We start from the raw sequence: 20,413 nt of genomic DNA on the forward strand, positions 1-20,413 counted from the left end.
TGCCAATATGCAAAATTCTCCATTCGCTTTTATTTAAGTGACAGAAGATGAGGTAATATCCCCCCGTGTGTCCCTGTCTTATTTTCAAAGGAATAGAAAATAATTAGGTAACCTAAACAGGAGGTCTAGCTTCAGAAATGACAGCATGGATTATGCTAGACAGGGCAAGCTTATCTTGTGTAGAAATAGCCTGCTCTATCAGATAGGATTTAACATTAAGCAGTAAATTGGAGGTTTAAAAGAACAGTTTTAAAGTTCTATATTGTAGTAAAATTTGAAAGTTATTATTAATATTGTTTACTTTTTTGATCTGCTTATTTACAGTGGCTAATTGTTTCTCATTACAGGCATGTAAGCATCGATCTAATTCAGAGATAATCTGTTGTTCGACTCCTTCCTTACAACAGCTAAATCTGCAACCCCCCCTGGAAACAAAAGCTCTTTTCATATTTGATGGTATCCATTCCACTTACTTTGATCTCATTTATGTCCATAATCCTGTATTTAAGCCTTTTGAAAAGCCAGTGATGATCTCAATGGGCAATGAAAATGTACTAGAAATTAAGGTAAGAAATGCTTAAATGCTCCCTTAAATCACCAACGTGAGCCTAATTGGCTTTTTAGTTTTAAGAGTGAAATGATTGTATTCTTTAATTATAACACATTCTACATCAGCAAATAACTAAGCTCTGAAACACAAATCTTTTTGGCATATCATTAAAGAGAAGTGTTCATAGTGGACTATCTCTTTGTGAAGAATTGGGGGAGGGAAGTCTTTCTTATTATGTACACATAAAAAAGTAACAATAAGTGTTAGACACAGATCCATTAAAAGCTCCCTGTGAATACATTATCCTGCAGATGTATTATATTTTCCTGGACTCCTAAATATACTGATTTAAAGATAAAATTTGACATTTTTGGTAAGTAAATCCATCATTTATAATTATCTCCTATTTTATAATCATTGAATTCAGTAGTGAGGTGTGGTCATGTCAGAACAACCAATTAGTGAATGGAATTTAAATTCCACTAAGAGTACATGAAACCCTTCATAGGTATTTTCCTCTGAATAGGAAGGAATAATAAAATAATGGCAATTTAAGGCTAAAGAAATTTTAGTGATCATCTAATCTAAACTACTCTGTGAGCCTAGTTAAATCACTTATTTCTCAAAGCTTCAGTTTCTCATTTATAAAACGGAAATAATTATACCTATCTTACAATGTTGTTGTGAGTGTCAAATGAGATAAAATAATTTGCAAGCTTTAAAGACTTATAACTATCATCATTGACTTCATCATCATTTCCATTACTTATTATTTATTGAGAAAGAAACTGAGGCACAAAGAGGCTGAGTGATGGGAGTATATTTAGCTCTAGTGATAGACCTGGGGAAAGATCTCAGGGACGTTTTGTTTTTGTTTTTTAAATGTAACTCTAAATGATTTGGTCTTTAATATCCAAAAAAAATGAACAAGATGACCACAGGGATAACATGTTTTTATATTACCATTTGTAACTTATGTCACAATGGCCAAAAATATAAGCATCAGCAAACTGACGTAAATAATTAGAATTGATTTTTCCAAAGGATTACCTGGATTCCAGTATGAACACAAAGATTATCCTCTTTTGAAGTAAACTAGGCTATATTCCTTCATCTCCTAAGCATTGAAAATATTGTGAAACCAGAATTCTTTTCTGGCAGTATTCTCTCATTTACATCATAAAATGTGCTTTTAGATGTGTACATACATACACACATATGTACATAGATAGGTTTGTTGGATTTTTTTTTTACAATAATTAAACAAGCACAGCATGAAATTAAATGGTAGCCTGCTTCAATGAACAAACTGTTCTACCAAACCAGAGTTCTTTTATCTACTACTTTAATTAGTTTTAGAAAGGGGAAAAGAGCTTTTATCACATCTTTTTTTTTCAATAAAACTAATCTAGTGTGACATATTTTGCATTCAACAAATTACTGTATTTGCCATTTGAAAGAATCCATTTGGTTTCTCATAATGAAAACAAGAAGTTTTATGTGAGAATATTTTTACACTCAGGAAAATTGTATTTTTTAAGTTATTTCATCTATAATTTGAGGATTAGAGATAAATGGCCTTATTATCTTGTCCCTCTAAGCAAAACCTTATATAGAAAAGAGAAGTCCTTCCTCTCTAAGTTAATACTTCTCACTCAGGGCTCCCAAAACTTGCTTGACTAAGAAAAACATGATATGACATGATTTTCTTCAGAATCATTTAGCATTATTTCCATCATGGACAAAAGAGTCTATACAAATTGACACAAAGCACTTTCATCTCATTTCCATAAAGTATTATTGTTTGGCCTGTCAGATGGTGAAAGAGCCTTCTATCCCATGGGATAAATCAAAAGAGATAGCTGGGGGTAGTGGGAGGCAGCAAAAAAAAAAAAAAAAAAAAAAAAAAAAAAAAAAAAAAAAAAAAACCTCATGCTTTTCAGGAATGTGTTCAAATGTATGATTTTAATATCACAGTACTACTTCCCAAATACTTTCCTTCATTTGAATTGAATTGAATCCAATTGAATTATGCTTAGCTGAAAATTTGTGGTGAAAAACAGGATTCAGCTGAAATGTCCTTATTCTAATACTGATCTTAGTCCTTTTTCAATTGTTGAGATCAAGCAAATTAAAATCTGTGCCTCTCTTTGAAACAGCAGAGGTGAATGAGTAGTGAGAAAGACAGTAAGAGAGGAAGCAGTGTTTGCCACTCCCTGGGAAAAATTCATTGTTTTATTGTGAAGAAAAACCTTTCATTTCATGATATGCTTGTATAACTCCCGGGTAGGAAGTCATGTATCTGTAATCAGTGATAGCATTTGGCACATAGTATGTTTATTTTATATTGAAATTATATTTATATGCTAATATATTCATTCATGATACTGTTATCTATGGAACTGGATCAAGAAAGGCAGTAGGGAATAATAGACACTATTGTATTTGCAATCTGGAAAGTGTAAATTGGAGTTCAACTCCAACTTTGCCTTGCTGTGCAACATTGAGCAACTTTTTGGACTGTTTTGATTATGTTTTCTCAACAATAAAAAAATGTATCATAACTACCTGGCTTGCTATTTTCCCATGAGAAACACATTTAGTATTCTTAAACTGATATGTATCTAAGAGCTATTCTTGTCAAGGTAGGATTTGCTCATTGTCTCTGGAGAAGGCCATAGTATTCAAATAGGACATGAAGGAATTTAGGAATGCCTTGGTGAAAGAGGTGAAATATTTTTCATTCAGCAGTGGCCACACTTTGTCTAGAAAAATCCCAACAGAATTGTGCACTCAGTTGTTCTTCGATATAGACTTGAAACTTCAATAATATATTGGGTAGGTTTTGACCAAAGATGGAAATTAGACAATGCTAATTATGACTTTTTGTTTTATTTTTAATAAATTTTATTATTATACTAAATAGCTAGTATTAATATACTCTATGCAAATTTAAGATGTGCAAAGCATTTTTTACATGTTATTTCATTTCATTCTCACAACAGCCCTGGGAGGCAGGTGTTATGAGTGTACCCATTTTGCAATTGAAGAAAACTGAGCCAGATAGATTGAGTGACAAGTACCTTAGGCTACATTTGAATACAGGTCTTCCTGAGTCCAAATCCAACACCCTAAGCACTGTACCATCTATCTACATTTTTAATTTGACTTTTGTAAGCATATAGCATACTTTTATCAATGTGATTTTTTTAAATGATATTAATTTATTTAAATAAAATACTATTCATAGCAATGAGATTTTACAACTATGTGTCAGATAATTCTAGCATTCATTCTTTAAGTGAAATAAACATGCACAAGCTTCTGGTGATCAAATGAAAATAAAATAAAGCCCAAGCAAACATTATATTATTTTTTCCTAATTCTCTGGTATGCATTATAGTTATGTTCCTCTATTTTGCAAGTATTAATATTTTTATAGTATATCTTGCTGGAATTTGTTTCACAACAGAGTAAGCCCAGAGGGGAAATTCCAGGAGTTTGGCTAAACAAAAATAAAGTATTACAAATCAGATGGCCTAGTAGGTAGTCATACAGTCAATTGTTGAGAAGTCAGCTAGAGGACTAGACAGACAAGTAATTCTCTTTCTCCTCTCACCCCAACTCCCTCCCCCAAAATCACACAACCTCAGAATTCCAAGAGATTCCTAGATCTAGTTCAATCTTTACCTTTGCTGAAATCACCTCTATTACATTTCCAACAAGTAGTCATCCAGCTTCCACTTGAAGAATTCCAGAAAGGGAAGCCAACAATTCTGAAAGGCAATTAGTTTCCCTCTAAGGGAGATACAACTTTTAGAAATAATATTGAACTCAAAATGCTATTCTACTAAATTCAACCCATTATTATGAGTTAGTTTTCCCTACTGGGATCAATTTTCTCTTCAATGTGATATTCCAAATATTTGATGATAATTCTTATGTACTCATCTCTTCTTCCTTAAACTAAGAACAGGCTTCCCTCCCTCCAACTAATTGTTGCATAGCATCATCTCAAGGTACTTCTTCCAGACCATTCTCTTCCATAATCATTCCAGATTCATAACATTATATAAGATAATAGTTCTCAAGTTTGAAGAACCTTGGAATTTATCTATATCAACCCTTCATTTTATAGATGAAGAAACTAAATGTGGGAGAATTACTTGAGTTGTCAAAGGCCACAGAGGAAGCAAATAAAAGAACCGAGATTCAAACTCAGGGCTTCTACTATCATTGTTTTTCTTAAAATGTGATATCCAGGACAGGGCAAAATGCAATGAATTTTCTGTTTCTATTGGTCTAGAAATTATGCTTCAATTAATGTCTAAAATAGTCTAAGATAGTTTTGGAGTGATTTGGTTTTTGGTTTTTCTTGTCTGGCCCTTCAGACTTTCTTTACCATGCCCCCATGTTTCCTCATACTTCTAGCTCTTCCTTGCCCAACCCATCTGAGTTTCATTTTATGTGTTTACTTTTCTTGTTAGGATTGCTTTTAAATGGCAGGGACTGCTTCTATTTGCATTCGTACTCTCTGCACTTAACACATAGTAAACACAATAAATACTAGCTGACTTATTTTTTTATTATTATACTGCTGACTTTTAAAATTTTTTACTGAGAACCCTTTTTTGATCAATAGTCTTCTCTTTCAAATATGCCCTTTTTCTCATTCTCTACTTAGAAAGTCATCCTTTATAAATAAAGAATTTTTTTAAAGAAAGAAAGAAAAGAAGAAAAAATCAATGCAGGAAAATGAACTAGCACATCAACCAAACATGGTTGTATGTTCAAGGTTCCATACCAATGGCCCCAATTATGGAAAGAAAGAAAGAAAGGGGACATATTTTTCTCATTTCCTCTTCTGGGGCAACATTGGTCTTTTTGTTGTTTTTCTTTCCATCTGCATTGTTATAGCCATTTTCTCTTCAACATAATATTCCAAATATTTGAGGATAGTTCTTATGCACTCTTATCTCCTCTTCTTTAAACTAAGTACCTGCTCCCATTCTTCATCTATAGACATTGTGCATACCATTTTTGTGATTTTGTTGTTTAAATTTTCATCAGTTCATATTTCATATGTTTTCCCCTTCTTCTGTGTATTCTTTTTAGTCATTGTTTCTTGTGAAACAGTAATATTCCATTACCTTTATATTTAGACATTACTGACTAGCCTGGTATCTACTTTGTTTCTAGTTCTTTGTTACTACAAAAATATTTTGGTGTATATATAAGATCTTTCTATCTTTGACTCCTTGGGGTACATACCTGTCTGTTGTTTTAGAATAAAAAGTAGACCTGTGATTCATTTTGTGTAGAGAACTCCCAGATGGCAAAACTCTCAACAAATATAGGTTGTAGCACATTTTCTGCAACTTAAAATCTTAAAGAGTTAGTTATCCAAGGGTAAGGGGTCTTGCCAAAGCAGCTAGACAGTACAATAGATAGAATATTGGACCTGGACTCAGTAAAACTGGAGTTGTGATTCAGTCTCTGACACTTATCAACTGTATTTTCTGGGTCAATTCATTTAACTTCTGTTTGACTCGGTTTCTTCAACTATTAAATGGAGAGAATAACAGCACCTACCTCACAAGGTTTTTGTGAGGATCAAATGAGATAATATATATAAAAGTACCTAGTACAATGTCTGGTGCATAGTAAATCCTACACAAAATCTTACTTCCTACACTTACCTTTCTACCAAGGATTACCTGGGCAATATATGTCATATGTCAGAGGAAGAACTTGAACCTGGATCTTCCTGTTTCAGAAGCCAGCTTTCTATCCAGCATGCCATACTATTTAATATATATTTAGTGAACTTCAGACATAGATAACAGAGTGAGAAAAATATGAAGGTAGGAAAATATGGAGCATATATGGGAAAATACAAGATATAATTCAGTTTAGTGGTAACATTAAGTGGACAATGGGGATGTGTGACATAAGACAGAGTAGACACAGTGTTGAGGGCAGGGATTGCAGATTAAGGAGTTTGAACTTTATTGGTTAGGTAATAGAAAGACGTTAAGCATTTTTGAGAAGTGACATGACACTATAGACTACCACAAGTGCAAATAAGTAGACAGAGTTTGAGATTATACAAAGAATTTGGTCCAAAAGGAGTGAGCAGAGACAGGAAAACCTAGAATAAATGGACTTAAAGAGGAGATAACACAGAGATCAGTGGTAGAACCTCCATAGCTAGATGGAACATGTTATGGGCCAGAACTCTGAACTTGAAATAAAGGATTCATACAAGGTACTAAGTCAGTGGAATTGATAGAGACAAATAGTTATCTATTTTAGCATGGTTCAGCATGATTGATTAATCCTACAAGGAGATGTTATGGGCTAGAACTTGAAACAAGGTACTAAGTGGAATTGAGGAGACTATGGTAAATCTAGTTTAGCTCTGATTTAGTACTACAACAAATAATGGTTTTCTAGTGATATTATGATTGGTGTATACTCAGTGTAGGCCATATAAGCAAGAAACTCTCAGGGCCAGAAAGACAAGCGCACTAGAAGCCCTCAGAGGCTGAGACAGATTCATTCCATTGTCCTCCTTTGTGGTGGCTGGAGGCTGAAGCTCAAACCCTTGGAGTTCTGAAATTCAGAGGCCAGAGAAGGAGGCAGGTGCTCAAGCTCTTGGAACCAAGACAGCCTCTAAGAAAGCTAACCAGGCCCCAGGAAAGGAGACAGAGAATATTACATTTTAGAGACAATATTATAGGAACAGAGAAAGATTTGGGTCATTTTAGCTTTAAAGAACCTCTTCTTACTCAAATGTTATGTCTTCCTGTCATTTAGAAGCAGAATCCCTAAATCTAATTTCTTTTCACTGGCTGATTCTTAGGGATTGAATAGGTCTCTGGAAGGGCATGTTATATAGATTAGAGAAGGAATGTTTTCATATTTCCCAAACTGAGGAGAGAGTAGTAATCCATTCTGGGACCTGAGAGCAAATATAGTACTTTAAGCCCTAACAAAGAGGGATCCAAAGAAAACTGGAACTTAATACTTAGCTGAAATTACTCAGGTTTAGGAATTCATAGATATCTGTTAGAACTAGCCTCAGAGTGTGAATGGGTATCAAGAATTGTCTTGTTGCTGAGTTTTTCAGTCCCTTATTCTATCTTTTCTTCCATCTCAAAGTTCAGGCCAACCTACATGTCAATTCTAATCTTAGGCAGATTGTGCAGATCTCAAAAGATATTGAATTTAAAGTAATGAGTCTAATTCTTGTGACTAATGTTCCCATGCCTCTTTCTCAGACCCTATCCTTGGCTCTTGACATAATCCTGCCCACTCTTTGTCCCAATCTCTTTGACCCTTTTAGTTCTGGGTTATTATTTTTATTCTATACCTTTTTTCCTACCTCGATAAAGAATACCTGTCTCTTCCTCTATACCTCAGATGCTTTCCTAGACTTTGGGGAGTTTATTGGACTTATCATTAGGCTTTTTTTTTACCAGCTCAATTCCTACTCTAAGTTTATTTGTTCTACCCAGGCATCTAGTCACCTAGATCCTGGCATTATAGTGGTGAAACTATTGCAAAAAGAAACGTTAGCCAGAGTGAGTAAAGAGAGAGTGATTTCTGACACAAGGTGAAATGACATTGATTTCTATTACACAAAATATTCATCCTCACATTACATGCAAACTCATTGTGAGAAAGGAGATGTCCATTATCCTGTCCATGGGCACTAAAGTTCAGTCGACAGGGAGGTAGTTTTTATTGTTGTTCAGTCTGATTTCTACCGAGTCACATGATGAATTTCATCATCCTGTTTTTAGACATTAATCATTTTAGAACAAAACAGACCGTTGGTTGTTTTTCAGATATGTGACTTATATTTTCCAGTTTCTGCCTGTTTTTCATACTTTAAAAGCAATTTCGTGAGCTTTTTTTTTCTTTTTCTTTCTTTTTTTTTTTTTTTTCTTTTTTTGCATCTCGAGGTTGGGTGGAGATTTATGTTGTTTGCTTATCATAAGTTTCTTTGTTTTTTGTGGATAAAAAAGTAGCTTTACCCAGTCTGGGATTCATTTTTCTTAAGTCACATATTTATTTGGCAGTATTGTTATTTCCTTATTTGAAGAGTTCTAGGACCTCAAAGAATGAGTATTTGTAAATGTAGATATAACGTATTCTTCCCTTCCCCCCACTTTAGTTATTATCTAGCCAAGAAAGCCACATTTTTAGTTCTTCTCTCATAAATCAAGCTCCCTAGCTCTTTAATCTCTTCAGTTGCCCTTCTCTGAATTCTCTTCAATATGTGAATGCATATCTCAGAGCTAACCAACAAGTTGTCAGTTGAGGCCCTTTGGTGGTGAAGAGTTAAATTTATGGACCTCTCATTAAATTGCCTTCTGTATCTGACCCAGTTCAGTGAAATATTCACATTGCCTAATATTCATTTAACATACATGATCTTTTCATTAGAAAAAGTGTGTTTATATGCATATTACCTAAACCCTAGTTTATCACAAAGAAGTATCATTTTCTCTGAGCCCTTTTTTATTAAGATAACAATAAAATCTGTCATATCTACTTATTATGGTTGACAAAATGAAATGAGAATATATTTTAAATATATATATAATCACATTTTTGAAAGTATTCTTTCATAGTTCTTTTCAAGGATTTTTTTCATGTTTGCTGTGGTATGGTTTTGTCACATTTAAAGTATATTAATAGGTATATATATGTAAAGGTTAAGAAAAGTAGTTTCTATTAGCACATCTTTCCTCAAATTAATAGTAGTTCACTTAATAGGTAGGTGCTATCTTCAGTTCTGGTAGCCTGATGTGATAAATTATGCTTGTGGCTATTTCTTTGTTCCCAAATCTATTTTTTTGGTTTCTTCAATACACCGTAAAATGGCATATCATATTGAATAGAGAGCACTACCTGTGTGACCTTGGACAAGTCACTTTATCAGTGTTCTAGGAGTACCTGCATAACTATGAATTGTAGAGAAGGTACAACCTGCATTGATAGAAAAGGATTTCCTCACCTGGGAGTTCCTTGTCCCAATGAAATCACAGATCTAATCCCTTTCTTAAAATAGCAATTAAGCATATAACCCAAAAAGTCAAAGATAGAAATCAGATATATATGTGTGTGTTATATATACATGCTACATACATATGTGCACACATGTATACATGTACACACACATATATATACAGGTGTGTGTATTAGTAACAAAGTATTTTGTAGTAACAAACAACTAGAAACAAAGGAGTTCAGTCTTAACCCTCCTAATGTGTCAAGGTAATGAAGAAAGCAAGCAACTAAATATGTGTCATTGAATCAAGTGCAATCTCAGGATTTTTTTCAAAAAAATAAATATACGAGGAAATGTAAACATGCAAGTTAGCAGAAAGCTTGTCAAGAAGCTGCTTAAACAGTTTTGTCTGCTATCTATTAGGGTGACATTAGCACCTAAAGTAGTCCTAAAAAGCAATAACTTCAGCATTTCAAGGATACATGACTTCATTAGTATGGGTGCCCCCATCATTGGCACAGATTAAAACATCTCTCTGCCTTATTAGACAGCAGGCAGAAATTGGTGTAGCCAAAAAATTCCTTCACCTAGTGCCCAATTTTCTGTTGAAGAAATGGTTTATGAGGCTTTGTTCAGCTATAGAGCTTTGATTCTAGGACGGCTGTCTTCAAACTTAGCTAGATTTGCCCTCATATTGTGTGTGTGTGTGTGTGTGTGTGTGTGTGCCTGTGTGTGTGTATGTGTGTGTGTGTGTGTGTGTGTGTGTGTATGTAAACTCAGATTCAAATAATAGTAACTGGGTTCAAATTTTTCTCTGGCAGAGTATCACTTTGAGTAAAACACTTATGATCCCTCAGTTTATCTTCTGGAAAAGGAATAGCTTGGGTCAGATGGCCTCTAAGGTCCCTTCCAGCTCTAAAGCTATAATCCTTTGAAACCTTTCCAGACTGGGAGAATCATAGCAAACATGAAAAAAAACCCTTGAAAAGAACGATAAAAAAGTAATTTCAAATACATTCTCATTTCATTCTCAAGTCAACTATAATAGGCTGATATGACACGTCTTATTGTTATCTTCTTTAAAAAAAGGACTCACGGAAAATGATACTTTCATTCTGTCTTAAATAAGTACAATAGAGGCATTGTGGAGTAGGCAGCTAGGAAGCATGACACAGTGCTGGACTTGGATTCAAGGAGACCTGAATCCTGCCTTAAATAGAATTTGTATGACACTGTATAAATCATTTTAACCTCGGTTTTCTAATCTGTAAAATGGGATAATAGCATCTACTTCGCAGGGTTTTCGTGAAGGTTAAACAAGATATATATATATATATCTTTACAAACTTTAAAACACCATGTAAAGGCTATTGCTAATAGTAGTTAAAATATTAGCAGCAGAAAAAAAAAGTACTGGACTTGTGTCAGGAAAAGTCTGATTTTAAATGCTGGCATGTATCATTTATTAGCTATGTGTTCCCAGGCAACACGTTTATGATCTCTGAGCCTCCATTTCCTCTTCTGGAAAAAGGAGATAATAATCCTTATAGGGTTGTTATCATGAAAGTACTGTTTTAAAGAGTCATAGAAATGTGAACTGCAGCTACAAGAAGAGAATAAATGCTTTGATTTCTGGGATGCTGATTTAAAGTGTTCACTGTGAATAAGTGAATTCAATGAAGGAAGGAAGGAAAAAAAGGAGACTAACATATTCCACCTATGAACTAAGTCCAAAAGATAGGCATTAATTTTACAGTATTTTTGTAATATCCCTCAATTGTGAACATTCCTGATAGCTGTTGAAGATCTAAAGGATACTAATGAACAACATCTTTTTTTCTTTTCTTCCAGGGAAATGATATTGACCCTGAGGCAGTAAAAGGTGAAGTGTTAAAAGTGGGAAATAAAAGCTGTGAGAATATCCGCTTGAACTCTGAAACAGTCTTATGTACAGTCCCCAGTGACCTGCTGAAACTGAACAGTGAGCTAAATATAGAGGTGGGATTCCTGAATTACTTTCATGTTTATTAATAAGGATGCCAGTGTAATTATGTCACTTGCTACCTTAAAATACATCCTAAAAGCTCATTTGTATGTTAACTTAAGTTCATCAAGGCAATCTGGATTCTTGGTTGTGAGTTGACAAATAGTAGGTTTGAGGTGCATTGTCCCCCTACCAGTTAAGCTCATTTTCTGAAGACTGGATGAGGCAACATTTCCAAATAGCAAGTAACAAGATTTCCTAGACAATAGCAAGATCTGTCAGTAGGTCTTAAAGTCTCATTAAATAGATGACCTCCACAAAGTTTTATTTAACAGATGACCTACTAGCTAGTTCCTGACAGTCCAAATCAGTCACTCCCACTCTATTTTTCTCTCTGTGGGTTTCTGGGATAGTATGCAACTGACAGCTACAGATTCTCCTTGAGTCTCCCCTCCATGAGATCTCCTGGTCCTAATCCTTAACATATTCTAAATTATATTATAGTTTTTGTGTGCATTTTATCATTTCTATTAGATTATATACCCCTCGAGGGCAAGAAGCTTTCCAGACTATGGAGGACCTTGAATATCAGCCCAAAGTCTCTACAAATTTGTCCACAACATATCTCCATCTCTAACCTCAGCCATCTCGACATGCCCAGTAACTTAAAAGCAGCCCCTCACAAAATGAATAAAAATAAAAAGATCTGGGAATTACTGGACAATATTATTGCCAGTTTAAACTATAAAATGGAAAATTTATATTTATGTTATTAATTTATTCTCAGCAAAGAGGGTGAATGTATAACTGTTCTTAAAATCCATTAGAAAAGCAATAAACTGAATAAAAAAGTCAAGAAAGCAAGAAAAAAGCACTAAAGGTTAACACTTGATCTCATAAATTGGAATTCACTAGCCCCAAGTCTTTCCAAAGAAAGCATCTGAAGTGGATTTGAGATTATATTGGTTTAAGTATCTCTCAAGTGAGGAAACTTGCTCTACCAGTCAGTATAGGTCAGTAGTTTCTCTGCAACTCAGTCTTAGAGTCGCCTAAAGTGCTAGGAACTTAAGTGACTTTCCTAAAATCCCTCAGTCAATATGCCAACTAGGGCCCAGGAATCCCTGGCTTCCATGTTGTTAATAAGCAAACATCTCTCAAGCTTCTACTGTATGCAAAGCATTATGCCAGGTACCAAAGGAAATTCAAAAATAAACGAGAGTGCTAAAAACCTAGTACTGTAAAGAAGATAAGAAAAAGTAACTCTACTATAAAAATAATATACTTAATGCATAGGGAAGATACAAAGGAAAATTTTCTGACAGCTCTGAAGAGAGGATTACTTCCCTTCTGAGTAGATGAAAGAAAGCTTCCTGAAAGAGGTAACAACTAAGTTGGATGCTAGAGGACAAATTGTATTTCAAGCAGGTCAGAATGATGGAGCAAATACTTTCCAGGAATAAGGACAGTATATGAAAACAGAAGGGCACAGAGAGAAGTACAGAATAATAAGTTCAAGGAATGGTAAGTAAGTAAGTCTAGCTGGCAGAGGCATAAAAAAACCTAAAAAAAAAAAAAATCAGATCCTAAAGAGCCTTGAATGTCAAACTAAGGATTTTATTTATTTATTTATTTTGCTAGGCAAAGGGGAGCAAATAAAGGGACTTGAGCAGTAGAATGACCTGACCAAACATAAACTTTTATCATTTGTTGAACTATAATGCAATATACAATGATGTCTTAATAACATGTAAAATTTAAATAGGTCAAATTACACATAATTCAATATGTCTTTCAATTCAATATATAGTCTTTCAGTTCATAAGTTAAACTAAGATGGAGATTACGTTCAATGACAATTAGGGAGACTGAAGAAAAAATTGAAGAAACCTACTTTCAAAGTCTGCAGGAGATAATGCCATCACCAGAAGTAATTACAATAATGCTCATGTACCATATTACACCCAGAAATAATAAGCTCAGCTTATTGAATATATTGTAAACAAAATTCTATGTATATTATGCTATTTCTTTATTTTTTTTTCATTGTAGTGGAAGCAAGCAGTTTCTTCTACTGTCCTTGGAAAAGTGATAGTACAACCAGATCAAAATTTCACAGGACTCATTGTTGGAGTGGTCTTGATATCATTGTTGCTCTTGTTTTTACTGGGCCTTTTTCTGTGGCTGAAAAAGAGGAAGCAGATTAAAGGTGCATCTTTTTTCTTTCTTCTTTTTAAGGGGAGAGAGGGAAAACTTTTGAAAGTTAATTCCATTTTAGACAGTCTTCATATTTATAGCAGTATTCTTCAAAGCCATCTACGTTCCACTTACTCTAAGATATTAATGAGAACCTAATGCTTGTATCGAAAACATTCTATATTTAGCTTTAGAGTTTATCATCATTGGCCCAGAACAGAGAAGTCTTTAACAAACTCTTTTTTTTTTTATTTGTTTTAAGATCTGGGCAGTGACTTAGTTCGCTATGATGCAAGAGTACACACTCCTCACTTGGACAGGCTTGTAAGTGCCCGAAGTGTGAGCCCTACCACAGAAATGGTTTCAAATGAATCTGTAGACTACAGAGCAACTTTTCCAGAAGGTATATTTCAGTTTATTGTTCTGAGAAATACCCATGTATGTACTTCAAGGTGGGATTTTTTCCTTCTAGCTTTTACATGCAACTTTCCAACAAGAGTTTGATAGATCTTAATTTAGAACCAGACCCATATCTCATTACATTTTTAGGGCCTTTCAGCTGTTCTCCCCAAGAAAAGTGAATCATGAAATCACAAGGGAACAGGTATTTCATTTATTGTTTGACAAGTACATGAAAAAGTTGTGAGGCTTCTCGAGGCTAAATCAGGAGCATTAGGGCATTTAGTGTGGCTAGAGAACTTGTCTAAGCATCAGGAAAACCTGGGCTCAAGTCACTTATAAAGGTCTCATGAGCCTAGGCAAGTCATTTAACCTCTTAAAATGACAAAGCTCTTGCTGATTTCAATGGACAAAGGGAATTATCTAACATCAATGAAATTACAACTCCCATTTTTTTTTCCTTTAATTGAAAAATTAAGTCAGGACAGATAAGATCAAAATGACATTTGAGTCAAATGTAACTTGCCGCTACTTGGCCTTTTCTTTTAGCCTATGCAAAGATCTATATCTTTTTAATCTAAATATGTATTTAGTTTCATCAACTATGTTGCTCCATAACAAACACTATGATTTATGAAATGCTTGACATATGCAGGGTACTATGCTAGGGTCTGAGGGAAATACTATATACTGTATATAGATAAGAGATAGTACCTTCCTCAGGGAGCCTGCTGTGTGGGAGGGTGGATAACAAACTTCACAACCTAGCACCTGCAGTACTCCTTGACTTTTAAGTCTATTTTGAAGTAATACAGAACAAACATCTGGTTATTCTGAGAAATAAAGAAATGTTTAGCATCATCTTTACTAAAAAAATACCATACCAAATAATGCCCAAATTAACTGGAGCATTTCACATTGTTTAATTTAAAATATGTTGGCAAAAGTACAGTGTCTACATTTTATCCATTTTATTACCTTTAGAAGTTTCAGGATGTGAGTCAACTGTGAGCATTTTCCTGGTTGAATATTTACCACTAGACAAATACAGTGAATCAGACTTAGAAAAATACTTGCAAATCTAGAAACTGTTCATCAAGTCAAAGGGTGATAGTACTAAGCAACTCAACTCTTTGTTACTTTACACCAGTTCCCTGATATTTTGAAAGTTTTATCCATTCATCCTTGTATGTCCAACACAAAGCATTATTGCGTTATTTCTTACATGACCTTTGCCCTATGTAATTCCATATATGAAACTAGCTGCTATGATAACTTGCTGCCATTTAATTTGTATACACATGAATATTACGTTATGCTTTTTTTAGTAGACCATACTTTAAGTCTTATTTTTCTTGTTTTTATATTGTAAGAAAAATGAAAATTCACAGATAATCCCCAAAATTTATTTTAATCCAGATTCAATGTCCTTTTCCCAACCAAAACTTTTATCATAGCTTTTTTGAGTTTCAAATGCTTGAACCTCAAATGTTTTAAGTGTCATCTTTTATTTATCATATTAATTGTTTAGTAATATTTTTAAAAAGTAGCCAATTTACAGGATAATCCACAATCAACTCCTAAATATTTGAATTGATTATATTGCAGTCATTGGCACAGCAAATCATTTCCTTATATTTTACCACTGGGGAAGCACATTAAAAGTCAGACCTACCTGAAGAACTATTAAGGCATTCCATGCCAGAGAACTTTTTTCTCTCAATGGTCAATGATTTAGCAGTTTTAAATAGTCCCTGAAGTCTAGGTTCAGCAACAACCCCCTAATCCATATGGCCAATATAACAATTATCCAGCTACTAAAGACATAAGACAGCTGCTCTGATTGCCTGCTGTAAATGAAGCTCCTACCCATAGTCTCAGCCTCTAGTTTCAGACCAATAGCAGGTAAAATGCTTGAAGCATTGCTAGCAGCAGTGAAAGGCTATCCTAAGAGGGACTGTTAAGAGTCTCCAGGTCCAGTGGGAAGGTTCCATGTCCTGTATTTCCAGGAATTTGGAAGATCCCTTTCTAATCTAAATCTATTTCCATTCTCGCCCCTCCTTGCCTTTTTGAGCCTATATGATTCTTATATTCCTATGTTGCTACTCCTGCATCTGCCTTCTAGTTTGACATTTTCTCTGGCTGCAGCATCTCTGTTCTTCTTGGACCCACTGATCCAGGGCAGATAAAATCAAAATAGGCTACATGGAAATTATTGAAATGAGAAAAATAAATGGAATGTGGCATTCTCTCCCACTTCTCATCAGACCTAAAACCAATACTCTATCTTTCAGCAGTTAACACTAAATTATATATACATAAAGCTACAGCTTTATTTTTCCTGTGGAATGAAATAAAGTGTCTCTCAAAAGGTTTAGTATAATTTTAGGTTTTTAATAGCTTATTATTAAAGAAAAAAATATTAAAAGCTAAAAATTGTATAATGCTTGCTATAAGCAAGGCAATGTGCTAAAGCACTTTATAATTATTTTATTTGATCCTCACAACAATCCTGAAAGATAGATGTTATTTTTCTCCCATTTTACTGAAACCGAGGAACTAAGGACTAAGTGAATTACCTAAGATCACTTAGCAATTAAGTATCGGAGACAGGTTTTGAAGTTAGGTTTTCCTGACTCTAGGCCATTCTTTGCATCACCCAACAGCTCCAAAATTATCCAAAGGTTTAATTTGCACTAAGACTTTGGGGACACCTTTTATAAAGCCATCATTTTTTTTTTAATTTTTACTCCTCTTAAAAAATCATTGGGGTAGGTAGATGGTGCACCAGCCCTAAAGTGAAGAGGATCTGAATTCAAGTCTGATCTCAAATACTTAACATTTACCAGCTGTGTGATCCTGGGCAAGTCACTTAACCCCAATTGCAAAGGAAGGAAGGAAGGAAGGAAGGAAGGAAGGAAGGAAGGAAGGAAGGAAGGAAGGAAGGAAGGAAGGAAGGAAGGAAGGAAGGAAGGAAGGAAGGAAGGAAGGAAGGAAGGAAGGAGGGAGGGAGGGGGCAGGGAGGAAAGGAAGGGAGGGAAGGAAGGAAGGGAAGGAAGGATCATAGCATCATTTACCTGCTTGCTAACAAGCAATTAACATTTCTTCTTTGATTCCAGGGCTCCAATGCTGGAAGCACCTGAGTAGTATGGGGTAGTGAAAAAATGCATTGGACTCAAGAGTTCAGAAATGTGGATCTGAGACATAGCTTTGCTATCTCTTAGATACATGACATTGAACAAGTCACTTAGCATCTCAGTCTTAACCTCCTTACTGGAAAAATGAGATTAATACATGAATCCATTAATAATGGATCATAATTAGATTACACCTGTGAAAGCATACTGCTAAGCACTATTGAATTGTAAGGTTCAACTATTGCCATTCTCAGATTAAGATTCCCCCACCCTTGTCTCATCACTCCTTCCACAATAGTCTCCTTAATTTGCTAGAAGGGGAAGCAAAACTTCCCAACTGGAAAGGACATTCCTTCCACTCAAAGACTTTATTGTCAGTACATTCCTTTTGCTTCCCTGACTGTTCCCCAGGAACTCCCTGCCAGCAGTCTCACTCCCTCATTCAGGGATTTCACTGGAAGAACGAAAAAGGAGAGAGTGAGAGACAGAGAGACAGAGACAGAGACAGAGATACAGAGACAGACAGAGAGACAGAGAGCTTGTGTCAGAATCTCAGTGATCTCAAGGCTCTAGCAAAGAGTAGCTCCTTTTTACAAAATGTTGCAGGACTCCCAGCCTAAGCCCTCACAGGCTTTCTCTCTCTCTCTTTCTCTCTCTCTCTCTCTCTCTTTCCATCTCACTCTATTTCTGTCATTTGTTGGAATGGGGGTTTAAATTTCCATGGATCTGATTCTATTTTTGAAAAATAATAGTTTAACCAAAAGATGTTTTTCCTTTTCCTTTATGTGAGCTAGGCCTTTGCAAGACAAGAAAAATGCCCAACTGTGTTTGCATGCATAATATGTATATTATTATTAAAATTTCTCAATATAGTTGTAACATCTAGTAAAACTCTTTGATTCATTTTCCACCAATTTGATATACATATTCCAAGGAAATGGTATGTTGAACTAGAAGAGCCTGAGGCTAAATTTTATTTTTTTCACAATAGCCCTGTTATAAGGTAGGACCTGGAGGACTTGTGTCCTTTTTGTAGAAGAGTATAAGTGATTTGGCCAAGGTCCTAAAACCAAGGTATGATTTCATTAGAACCTCACAAAATCCTGTGAGTTATTTCCCAAATATTTTCCCAAAATTTCCAAATAATCAATTTAAGAGAACAAACTTTAAGAAGATATTTAAATAAAATTGATTTCCTAATCTCAAAGCCTTCTTATCTATTCATTGAATCAGATATAGGGATCTTGTCTTGGCAGAATCAATTCTTTTAAGCTAAAATAAACTATAAATACTTAAAAGGAATGAAGTTGATTTTTTTTAATTGTACAATTCAAACTTTGTATTATTTTAGACTACCCTCATATCTCTTTGATTCTAATAAATAAGGTTTTTTCATTGTCTTTTAAACATATACTAATAATGTAGGTTCCTTTTGCAGATCAGTTTCCACATTCTTCTCAGAATGGATCCTGCAGACAAGCTCATTATCCTCTGACAGATTTGTCCCCCATCCTAACCAGTGCAGATTCAGATATATCCAGTCCGCTGCTTCAGAATCATGTCCACATTGATATCAGCGCCTTAAATCCAGACCTGGTCCAAGCTGTTCAACATGTGGTTATTGGGCCAAACAGCCTGATTGTGCATTTCAATGAAATCATAGGAAGAGGCAAGTATTCTCTGATTTTGTTAGTTTCTTATAGAAGTTTTTTTATGTTCTGTTTCAGCAAATAGATAAGCATATGTGTGTATAACAAAAGTAATGTAAAGAACAAAAAAAATGATAAAAGCTTTTGTTTTCCATTCTGCATACCTACCATGTTGGAAATCAAATCTCCTGAGATGTGATCCTTCTGTTACTGCTGTAATTTGGTCATCTCCATAGCAGGCAGAAATAAATCACATTCCTCCATCACCCTTTTTAATAATGACAAGAACATTTTTATGGAATTTTTTACTGCTTTTAATTGCAACCATTTTCACTGATGTCACCCTCCAATGTCTCTTTACATGGAAAACAGTGACTAACTCTCTCTAAAGCCCTAGTTCACAGCACCTCATGTCAGCGTTCTTAGGAATGGTAATTTATAGCATTACCTTGACCTCGAGCAACATATATCACTTTCCAATGCACTTTAATTCCTTTACATAAAGGAGAAGCGAGTATTAATAATAAGGCAGTCTTCCTGGATAGCAGTAACAGCTAACATAAATAACAGTTGAGAATGTTTTGCAAGAAAATAAAATACCCAGAAAAAGAAGATATGGGTAGAAAGTATATTCCAGATTCCTTTTCCTTTCTCAAATCTTTTATCTCAATCCAAAATTAAATCTTGAAACCTTTTCTCTGCAGATACTACTAAAAGGCATAAAGAATATTTTGTTGTATTCCTGGTGAATAAGCTGATGAGATAACTTACCTTAAATGAACAACAGGTCAAATTCTCATTTGAGGGGTTCTTGAGGAGGAAAGAGGGGGAAATTGGTGACCAGAGAGAATTCTCTCTCATTCTTCAATTCATTGTATTCCCTTTCCTTTTGCCTTATAAATACAGATTGTGTTAATAATAACAGATCACATTTGTATAGCACTTCAGAATTGTAATGTATTTTACATATATTATTCATTTTGATCCTTACAACAAACATTAAATGATAACAGATTTTTACATCTAGCATTTATAAACCATGCTGTAAGGTTTACAATGCCCTTTATAAATATTATCTCATTTGATCCACACAACACTGGGTAGTAGGTGCTATTACTATCCCGATTTTACATATGAGGAAACTAAAGTTAAGTCACATGCCCAGGATCATGTAGCTAGTAAGTATCTAAAGCTAGATGCACTCAGGACTTCCTGATTCCAAGTCCAGTGTTCTGTCCACTACACCAGATAACTGCTTGTATTTGTATACATATCTAAACATATATGTGTATACTTATATGCTCAGATAGATGGATATACTTATAGGCATATTTGCACTGTATGCATATGTATATAACATGTGCTACTTTGTATGTTTATATATCCTATTATGTATGTGTGTGATATATACAACAGTCCTGTCAGGCAGGACCTAGAAGTATGATGACTGATGGGATCAGCAAAAGTCTTTCTACTGTA

General features: G+C 34.6%; 1 protein-coding gene across 1 annotated transcript in view; it reads left to right on the top strand.

Annotated features, from left to right (window-relative positions):
- MET (MET proto-oncogene, receptor tyrosine kinase) overlaps positions 1-20,413 on the top strand; it is a 157,925-nt gene that overhangs the window by 115,840 nt on the left and 21,672 nt on the right. The window contains exons 11-15 of the mRNA XM_003771542.4: positions 348-566; positions 11,424-11,570; positions 13,606-13,762; positions 14,012-14,152; positions 18,724-18,954. Of these exons, the coding sequence (XP_003771590.1) occupies positions 348-566; positions 11,424-11,570; positions 13,606-13,762; positions 14,012-14,152; positions 18,724-18,954 (895 nt within the window). The remainder of the gene's footprint in view (positions 1-347; positions 567-11,423; positions 11,571-13,605; positions 13,763-14,011; positions 14,153-18,723; positions 18,955-20,413) is intronic.

This window comes from Sarcophilus harrisii, chromosome 5 (assembly GCF_902635505.1).
Source record: "Sarcophilus harrisii chromosome 5, mSarHar1.11, whole genome shotgun sequence".
Lineage (NCBI taxonomy): Eukaryota > Metazoa > Chordata > Mammalia > Dasyuromorphia > Dasyuridae > Sarcophilus > Sarcophilus harrisii.